At 57.4% G+C, this 10,351-nt stretch overlaps 1 protein-coding gene across 1 annotated transcript; it reads left to right on the top strand.

Moving 5' to 3' along the window:
• The first annotated feature begins 719 nt into the window (after positions 1–719).
• Positions 720–9,631, top strand: Shh (sonic hedgehog signaling molecule). The gene is made up of 3 exons (XM_059256652.1): positions 720–1,019; positions 5,880–6,141; positions 8,872–9,631. The coding sequence occupies exons 1-3, from the start codon at positions 720–722 to the stop codon at positions 9,627–9,629; spliced, it is 1,320 nt and encodes a 439-aa protein (XP_059112635.1). The 3' UTR covers positions 9,630–9,631.
• The last annotated feature ends 720 nt before the right edge of the window (positions 9,632–10,351 follow it).

The raw sequence follows: 10,351 nt of genomic DNA, 5'->3' as shown, positions 1-10,351 counted from the left end.
CCAACAATTGAGAGGATGTTTGATGGTTGAAGCTTGGAGGGGGGGCATCTGGACTGTCCTTTAAAAACTTATGTTGGCTCAAACCAAAGCATCTACCATTCTAGAGGAAGTAAGGGGGAAGCAACCACGCACACAAAGCCGGCAGTGCGGGGTATTATTACAATAAACAGGCCTCCTCCTCCCGCCCACCTTTACCTTAGTAAAGACCTTTTTTCTTTTTTTTAAACTGGAAGCCTTCAGGTGAAAATAAAGCCACAGCAGCAAGAGGGGGGGCGGAATGTAGTCTTTCTCAGGGTTAACATCAGAAGACAAGCTTGTGCGGCTTGGCCAATCAGATGCGCCCCTGCCAGCTATAATATAGTGCGAAAGGCAGCCTGTCTCACAAGCTCTCCAGCCTTGCTACCATTTAAAATCAGGCTCTTTTTGTCTTTTAATTGCTGTCTCGAGACCCAACTCCGATGTGTTCCGTTACCAGCGACCGGCAGCCTGCCATCGCAGCCCCTGTCTGGGTGGCGATCGGAGACAAGTCCCCTGCAGCAGCGGCAGGCAAGGTTATATAGGAAGAGAAAGAGCCAGGCAGCGCCAGAGGGAACGAACGAGCCGAGCGAGGAAGGGAGAGCCGAGCGCAAGGAGGAGCGCACACGCACACACCCGCGCGTACCCGCTCGCGCACAGACCGCGCGGGGACAGCTCGCAAGTCCTCGGGTTCCGCGGACGAGATGCTGCTGCTAGCGAGATGTCTTCTGGTGGTCCTCGCTTCCTCGCTGCTGGTGTGCCCCGGGCTGGCGTGCGGGCCCGGCAGGGGGTTTGGAAAGAGGCGGCACCCCAAAAAGCTGACCCCTTTAGCCTACAAGCAGTTTATCCCCAACGTAGCCGAGAAGACCCTAGGGGCCAGCGGCAGATACGAAGGGAAGATCACAAGAAACTCCGAGCGATTTAAGGAACTCACCCCCAATTATAACCCCGACATCATATTTAAGGATGAGGAAAACACGGGAGCAGACCGGCTGATGACTCAGGTAGAGACCCATTGCGGGTGGGAAACAGGCTCCTTCCCCTGGGGGTTTGCGTGTGACCAAGCAATCAGCCCTGCTCTGTTTGCTCTTTGGGCAGGTAGGAAGGCTGCTTGGCCCTCTCCTTCCCCACCCACCTGCCCACCTAGCACTCCTCTTCCGGGAGGAGAAAGGAGGTGAAGGGTCCAGCAGGAAGTTTAGGGTTTGGGTGGAGTGGGGACACCAGAGATGGGGTTCGCTATGTCCCTCATTTAATTAGTCTCCCGGGATGGCCTCCTCTATCTGTCTCTATTCTAGCTTGTAACTTGGAGAGACCTTCACTCTGGGGGTGTCTGCCCTTTCTAAGCGGGGACAGAAAATGGAGGGAGTGGGGATGCCCTATACACTTCAAGGGGCCTTCAGGTCATTGCAAACATAGCCTGGAGCATTCCAGCTCCTAACTCCTACCTTTCCCTTTTCTGTGTTTTTTTTTTTTTCTCCCAAGACCACCCCCACCCTTTACCCTGCCACCACCAAAGAACTCTAACTGGGAAAGCCAGGGGGTAGTTCTGACAAAAGGCAGGCGCTCCAGAGGCGCTTGTCTTGTCCCCACTGTATCACGTAGCCTGACTGCGATCCCATGGTCACCAATTGTGCCGGTCAGAGGGAATGTATTGATATTTCTTTAAGGATGCTCCTCTGTTCTCCAGAGCCCGCGGTACCTTAGGGGAGGGACTTGGAACTTGCTGGCTTTGCAATCGCTTTAATTTTCAACCTGCTTGCATAAGAATTAGAAGCGAAAAAATATTAGTAGCGGCGAGGGTGGATGGACAGAGGGCAAAGCAAAACACGATCCTCTCTCCCATCCCACCTCCTTTGAGATTTCTGGGCTGCCAATCTCCCAGCAAAATCGAGACTTTCTGAAACTCCATGCACGTATGACTGAAGCTGGAAATGGGTTTCCTTGCAAATATAGGTCAGCATCCTTTTTACTGCCCTATTAAAATATTCAAGTCCTACCTTTAAGGCTAGGTGCGCCAAGCGGCTGGCTGAGCGGCGCTGGCGGGGCGCAAGAGCAGGGGGGCGGGGGCTGGAGCGAGCGAGCGTGGAGCTGCCTGCGACGCGTCGCGCGGCTCGCCACCGGGTACCTGCTGGCTGAGGAGCCTAGGAGACTAGCCTTAGGGTGGCGGGCCAGAGCTGGAGCAAAGGGGAGTCTTGGAGGCTGAGGACAGGGCCATTCTTTCCCCCATCTCCCTCATCTGCTCCCGACCACCTTAAATCTGGACCGCGAGTGTGGGCGCGCGCGCGCGGGAGCCGGGAAGCTGCGCGAGCCACAGTTAACTCTGCGCGGGCCGCGGGGTGCCGGGCTGGTGCTGCTAGCTGGAGCGAGTTCTCCCGCCAGCCCCGGGCGTTTATCCCCTGGTTACCCTGCCCCCCCCCGGGGGGGTGCGTCTCAGGGTGAGGAGATCCTTGGGAACTCGTGAGAAGGGAGACCATGCAAAGAGGCCTGGCGAGGACACGCAAGGTCCCCCAGTCCGGGTGGGTCTGCGAGGGGGTCCCAGGCCGGCTCCGTTGCCCAGCTAGCCGGGCCTCTGCGTGCTGCAGAGGGGCGAGAGCGCCGAGCCATGCGGCGTGGCAGACGCCTTTCAGCTCCACTTACTCCTGCGTTATCGATCCCGCGGCTAGGGTTTCAGCGCGCGCGGGGCTGGGCTCTGGCGGCTGGTCCCTGCCTCTGCACGCGCGGAGCGCAGGGCTCCGAGCGCGCTCATTCCCTTGGGCGCGCAGGCAGGGGCTGAGCTGGGAGGAGTCGCAAAGCAGGGAGATCCGCGGGCCTGACCTGCACTGCAACCCCTTGGCTGCCTTCTGGGTCCCTCGGGCCTCAGCGCCCTAAAGGGAGACCCCCAACTACATCCTTTCCCTCACTCTGGTCCTCCCGGCCCAGGACCCAAGGCCCAGCAGCCCTACACCGGGCCACTCTCGCCGCCGCCGCCGCCGCGGCCGCGTGCGCGCGAGCAGCATTTGAACTTCTGACCTTCTGTCAAGTTCCTTCAGACGAACGAAACGAAAGCAAATACTTTTTTCCCTTGGGCAGTGGCTATTCTGGTTCCCCACACAAAAAGAAGGGGGTAGAGACAGCAAAAGTGGGGGGTGGGGAAGGCCAGGCCAGGATCTTCTCACCCATCCCGCAAAGATCCCCCCAAAATGAGGATGGCTGTAAAGGTGGCAGTCTGGAAGTTCCCCTTGGTACAACCCTCGCCAGCTTCTTATTCCGGGTTGGCTGAGTTAAGAGGGAACGGGAAGGAAGGAGGCGGCGAAATGCCTAGGCTAGAGGTGAAGGAGTGAAGCCTGAGAATCATGGGCTCAGGATTTGAGCATTCTCCTGGGAACCTGCCATCGGCCAGCCCCTCTTTAACCAACCACCTGATTCGGTGCCCCTCTCTTCAGTCTCGCCTGCCTCCCAGTCTGTCTCTCTAAGGTGACTGAGCCCAAGTCCCTCAACCATGGCAGGATCGTCCCCAGTGGAACTTTCAGAGCAGTTCTGGATCGCAGGAGCTCCTGGTTAATATTAACTCCGGAGAGGGAAGCGCCGACAGACACTCTCCTAGCGCAGGCCAGGCCCCAGAGAGTGCCAGGCTGTTGTGCCCGCGGCCAGGGGGCTGGGGTGGGAGGCCGGCCACGAGGGGCCTGATCTGCAGGCTCTGCAGGGTGAAGGGCGGGGGACCACCTGAGGAACCTGGCTGAATAGATTTCCTGCGTGCTTAGGGGCTAGCCGGGGGAAAAGGAGCCCAGGTGTGGGTTTGAAGCGTGGTTTTTTGCTTTCAAGAGTGGGGTCTGTTCCCGCCCCAGTTAGGGGAAGAATGGAGTGAGATGTGTTTAGAGAGCAGAGCCTCCCTCACAATGTGGGAAGCCCACTTTTGGAGGTGACAGTCCCTGCCTGCTCTGCGCTCATGGACTGCGCCGGTGTGCAGATCCGGGAGGTGGGCTGGAGGCCCAGGAACAACTTGGCCTCCGCAGACACAAAGCCGGGCCCCAGTGACCCTGCCGGGCTTCACGGTGGCTGCACAGAGTCGGGCTTGATTAGCGGCACACGACCCAATGAATTAATAACCGGGCTGAGCTTCCCGGCTTTGCCTGCGACATTCTCCTTCCAGCGCGGGCGGGGGAGTAGCCTGCATCTGCCTGCAGAGCTGCGCTGAACCTGGTGCTGGGGAGGGCTCTGGGGCACCGGGTGCCAACTCAGGCGACAGTCGGCGTTGGCCTGTCCGGGTCAAGGGCCTATCTCAGCCCAGAGTTCTTTGCCTGGGGTCCTCCGTGTCTGCCCTAGTGGCGCAGCTCAGGGTATCCGGTTCGGTAGCCCTCTCCAACCTACCCTAGCTCGCCCCTGCTGCGGGATGGGAAGCTTGTTCAAGCCACAGATCGCTAACTTCCCCCTCCTGAGAGAAGGGAGCCGGGTGGAGTTCAGGCTGGAATGAAGGAGGAGATAAGATACCGTGGTGTGCGCCTGCGCGCACTGACTTCGAATCTCAGTTCTAAACTGACCCTGGTTTACTTATTGATTTTCGTGTAAAACGCGTTCAGTCCCTAAGATGACCTCACTCCAACTCTGTCCTTTGGACTTTTCTCCTAAGAAAACCTCTGGCAGGCCCAGAAACCTGCCAGAGCGGACCTGTTGTTACTACACCCTTCCTATTTGTTGTGTGTGTAACTCTACAATCATATTCCTGGGCTTTATTGCTGCCAGATATACATGACTTTTCCTTTTGTCTGTCCCTGAAGGCCTGGGCAACAGTCCTTTGCAAGAGTCGTCCTGGCTACAGTTAGAACCTGTCATCCGGGGACCATTCTCCCGTCCCTGTAACCTGCCCGAAATCCCTCAGGCTGGCCATTAGCCCTACCCTCTGCAGAAGTCAATTTGAAATTACTACTGCCTCCACTGGGGTCCAGTTCTCTGGGTGACGCGCCCTTACCATTTTGTCTCCAGCCACAAACCCCCCCAATCAGCATGCCACATAATCAACAACATAAACTTCCAAGCAGTGAGTTAGTGCCCCACCACACACACTTGACTCAGCTCCCCTCCCCCGACACACACACTTTTATTACATCTTTTTCTTAATGTGGGCCAAGAATGCCCCCACTATCCCAAGTTCCACTTTGCCCTGCAAGGGAGGAGGTTGAGCGGCCAGAGTTTCACAGTAGACCCCCTCTTGGGCAGGGCTCAGAAGCCTTGGGCCTTTCTGGCTCCCCATCCCCCAACCTTTCCCACCCCACCCCCACCCACTTCTTAAGTTTGCTCTTCAAACTTGCCGGACACCATTCTGTGCAGGGCCAAGAAAACAAGAGGGGAGGAAGAGAAACGGTCAAAGAAAACATGAATACAATCAGGCCCCAGACAAGCCTAGCAGAGAGGAGCTCCTTGGGGGAAAGAATGTGGCTGCCTGGACCAAGAATGTTTGTCCTCTGGCCCTGCCTGGGCTGGACATCAGCATTCACCTGCCTGCTTGTCCTGGGGCTGCTTCTCACCCCTCAGCGATGCTGTGGGTTTCCTCAGGCCGGGCTGATAAAGGACAGGCCCGGCGGCCTCCATGGACAATGCAGGGCTGCCAATCCTTAACGTGCATCAGAAGTTCTGTCCCCCCAAGAGATGCTCCTGGAACCTCACCCCAGGAGAAACTGCTCCTATCCCTCAGACCATTGTAGCTGCATCTAAGTTTCTGGGTTGAAGACTGGCCCGCAGCTGGGTCCCTGGAGAACCCGCCCCTTCAGGAACTGCCATGCCTCCACCCACATCTCATTCACACAGTCCCCGGGGCCTGGGCCTGTGGTTGGTAGAGAAACCACCGACCAAGGTGTCTGTCACTTAAGGGTTCTCCCTTCTCCCTACAGAGGTGCAAAGACAAGCTGAATGCCTTGGCCATCTCTGTGATGAACCAGTGGCCGGGAGTGAAACTCCGTGTGACTGAGGGCTGGGATGAGGATGGCCATCATTCAGAGGAGTCTCTACACTACGAGGGCCGAGCAGTGGACATCACCACATCTGACCGCGACCGCAGCAAGTACGGCATGCTGGCTCGCCTGGCTGTGGAGGCCGGCTTCGACTGGGTCTACTATGAATCTAAAGCACACATCCACTGCTCTGTGAAAGCGGGTAAGCAAGCCTCCCTACGGCCTCTCTCTTCCTCCAACCCTTCCCACCAGGAGGTCTGGGGGGAAGGGGGGAGGAAAGCCATGAAAAGAGGGGAATGCTCTTGAAAATGAGTAGATTTCAGTTGTGGGGAAATATCCTATGGCACCCCCACTACCCTACCCCAGCCAGGTACCTCTGCAACCTTTTAGATCACTGGCCAGCATCTCTATATGCCCAGATTCCTTGGTTTCCAGAACTCCCGCTTCAGGCAGTAGAGAACAAGGTGTCAGTGAGCATTGTGGAAGGGGGTCCTGAGATAACCCTGGTGATTCCTGGCTTAGCCAGAGCTTGCCTTGATCTTCCCTTTCATTCAGGGCTTAACCTACTGCCAGCACACACACACACACACACACACACACACACACACACACACACACACACACCACGGGCAGAAGGGTCTGTCCAGGGCATAAACCCAGGTACTGGCTCCTCCCCGGGCTCCTGTGGATTCAAAACTAACTTAACTCACTCGCTAAGCCTGTGGGGGAAAGGCCTGGTGGGAGGTAATAAACTGTGTACTTCCAACTTCGGGAGGCCGCAAGCCCAGAAGCATCCGTTCTTATTAGGAGCCCAGCTGGGATGCAGAAAGCCCCTGGCTAGACAGCGGAAGGCAATTCCCGCTGGAGCGGCTGCCCCCAGCCGGTGCGAGGCGGAGTTCCCTGGGCCTGCAACGCCACACTCCGTTGCGGGGAGGAACAGCTAGGGAGGCAGGAAGTCAGCAAACGTGCAGTAGCCTCTAGGGATTGTGTGCTCTGGCAGGGCAGGTCGCAGTGACTTTCCGTAGAGTTTTATCCCCACCCCCACCCCCACCCTCCACCCCCAAACCCCGTTGCTCCTCAGCTTCCCAAGTTTCCTAAAATGTATTTTAAGGACACGTGTTAGTTGGAAATAATTTAAACATCAAGAAAACACGGAGTAAGTAATGAAAAGTGTGGCTCTCAGAATAACAGCTGGCTAGGATGCGCAGGAGCGGTGACGGGAAGGCCTGTAGGAAGATGTTAGCTCCAGGAGCCCCTCACCTCTCCCTTCCCCCCACCCCGCGGGGCGGGCGCTCCTCTCAGGCCAGGGTGAGAAATACAGGTGGCAGAGTGGCCCAGGCTCTGAGTAAGCTCTTCCCTGGACCTCAAGTCTGCCCTGGACACACAAGGCCTCCCTGTTACCCCGGTTCTCGTAGTCCCTCTGGCGGGAGTCCCTAGGGGATCTCCTCCCAAATGAGCAGCGGTAATCCGGCCCCGAGGGTCCCGCAGGCAGTGCAGACCCCGGCCGTGGAGGGCAGCTCATTGGCATTCTGCGCACGCGGGCTGGGACGCCGCGCCGTGTGTGTCAAGCGGGGTCGTGCGACTCGACGACTCCGGCTCACTAGAGCCCCGGGTCGCATTCCGGGGGGCTATGGAGTGCTTCCAACCGCCAGCCCCGCACTTCATGCTGGAGAAACCGATGAGAAGATTAAAGGCCTTCTGTAATTCCAGCAGGAAGATTCTTTCTGGCAATCTCTATTTGCCAAAAGCATGATCCTGGAGATTGGAATGCAAAGAAGACTGGGACCTCCCCACCCCTCCTCCCCGGCCCCCTGCGCTCCGCCCCATCCTCAATTATTGTCCTCCCGGACAGTGAGCCTCCAAGAGCTACTGAGGGCTGGGTAAAGCGGGTAGTCAAGGGGCCTTGAGAACCCGCGCTTCCAGCGCTCTGAGCAGGCCTGGCCATTTAAAATTCAAATACACATCTCGAGTGCTTGGAAGAGAGGCTGGGCTGTGCAAATAGTGCCTTTGGAGGCCCCGGCTTCTGGAGAGTCCCTGTGTGTGAACTCCACGAGAAGGAGGGGGGTTGCACCTGAGCAAATAGGGAGGGGGCGGCCAGCGAGCTGGAGAGGGAGCTGAGAATGGGGAGGAGGGAAAAATGGAAGTGTCCCCTCTTCCAAGGCTGTCTCCTATTTATCCCACAAATCACAATGACAATACCAGGCTCTTTATTGGATTTTAATTAGAAAATCCACACAAGTCTTGGGCTTTCACACCTCGGGCAAACCTCTGGAATGTTTGTCCAGTTGCTACAACGACTACAGCTATTTTTCGCTCCCCACCCCCTGGCTATCCACTGGCCAACACCAAGGCCCTCACTGGGGAAGCCGGAGGCGGGGGCGGCCCGGGTTCCCCGGGTGCAGCCTCCTCGCACCGCGCACTGGGAGGCGCCGCGCCCTGCTGTCCGGGCGCGAGAGAGGAGGGTGTGCCCGGCGCCCGCGCGAGCTCAAGGAGGCTTCCTGAGGAATCCAAGTGGAGAGTAAATATCCTTCTGGGTTCGCGGCGAGGCTGGGTGCAAGAGAGGGGGATGGGACCGGAGGCAGGAGGAAGGTTAGGAGTGTTCCCCGCCTCCTGCTGGAGATGCCAGCTAACTTTTCCCCGGTGCGGGTGCAATCTTGAAGGGTCGTTTAGGAATGCGCCTGCGTCTGAATTTAGCCACTGGGGCGCTGAGATTGCTGGTTCAGGGCGGTCTGCGCTAGATCAGTCTGGCTCGACAACACCCCCTGCCCCGCCCCCCTTCCCACCACCACGCGCGCCCCTGGTCCAGCCGAGTGGGGCACGAACGTGCACCGCCACACACACACACACAAACACACACACGCACGTAAACACACCGGGCGTACCTGTCTCCTTTGGCACTCAACACCCTCTCTCTCTTCTCTCTTCCTCGCAGAGAACTCGGTGGCAGCCAAATCCGGGGGCTGCTTCCCGGGATCCGCCACAGTGCACCTGGAGCAGGGTGGCACCAAGCTGGTGAAGGACCTGCGTCCGGGAGACCGCGTGTTAGCCGCTGACGACCAGGGCCGGCTGCTGTACAGCGACTTCCTCACCTTCCTGGACCGCGACGAAGGCGCCAAGAAGGTCTTTTACGTGATCGAGACGCGGGAGCCGCGCGAACGCCTGCTGCTCACCGCCGCGCACCTGCTCTTCGTGGCGCCGCACAACGACTCGGGAGCCGCGGGGCCCGCACCCGGACCGAGCGCGCTCTTCGCCAGCCGCGTGCGCCCCGGCCAGCGTGTGTACGTGGTGGCCGAACGCGGCGGGGACCGCCGGCTGCTGCCAGCTGCGGTGCACAGCGTGACGCTGCGTGAGGAGGCCGCGGGCGCGTACGCGCCGCTCACGGCGCACGGCACCATCCTCATCAACCGGGTGCTGGCCTCGTGCTACGCCGTCATCGAGGAGCACGGCTGGGCGCACCGGGCCTTCGCGCCCTTCCGCTTGGCGCACGCGCTCCTGGCCGCGCTGGCGCCCGCCCGCACGGACGCCGGGGGTGGGGGCAGCGTCCCCGCACCCCAACCCGCAGCGGAGGCGAGGGGCTCAGGGCCGGCCTCGGGCATCCACTGGTACTCGCAGCTGCTCTACCAAATTGGCACCTGGCTGTTGGACAGCGAGACCTTGCATCCCTTGGGAATGGCGGTCAAGTCCAGCTGAAGTCGGAGGGGACTGGGCAGGGGGTGTAGGGGCGGGCGGGGCGGGGAGCGACTGCGAAATAAGCAACCGACGCGGGAAAGCGCACGGAAGGAGACTTTTAATTATAAGAATAATTAATAATAATAATAATAAGTAGGACAGTCCAAAGTAGACTATAAGGAAGCAAAGACCCCGGGGAGTTCTGTTGTTGTGTTTAGTTTATATATATTTTTAAATTTTTTTCGTTATTGTCTTATTTGGGTTATTTTTTTTCTCCTCTCCTGGCTATTTATTTGTTTGGTATGAATAGATGTTTTAAATAATATGAACGGACCTTCAAGAGCCTTAACTAGTTTGTGTCTTGGATAATTTATTATCGTGTGAACTGTACTCACAATGGGGGGAAAGATTATTTTGTGAGGCCAAGCAACCTGCTGAGAGTCTATTTTTCTACACTCCCTCGTCCTGCGCATCAGAAGGCAAAACTCGGCGTTCCTCGTCTGCTATGCTCCTGCTTTTCGGCAAGTGTAAACTAAAACATGCTCCATGGGGGTCCACAAATTATATTTTTATACACAGAATTGTAAATTAGATTTTTGAGAGATCAATACTTAACTGAATGACATTTCATTTTTTTGAAATAGTGTAAAATATGAAAATATATTATTTTAATTTAACTATTTTCCAATGTAACAGCTGTCTTCTGTACTGCCTTCATGGTTTGTATTTGCTTTGAACCTGCC

Source organism: Peromyscus eremicus, chromosome 3, assembly GCF_949786415.1.
Source record: "Peromyscus eremicus chromosome 3, PerEre_H2_v1, whole genome shotgun sequence".
NCBI classification, from domain to species: domain Eukaryota; kingdom Metazoa; phylum Chordata; class Mammalia; order Rodentia; family Cricetidae; genus Peromyscus; species Peromyscus eremicus.
This window is presented reverse-complemented; position numbering and strand designations above follow the sequence as displayed.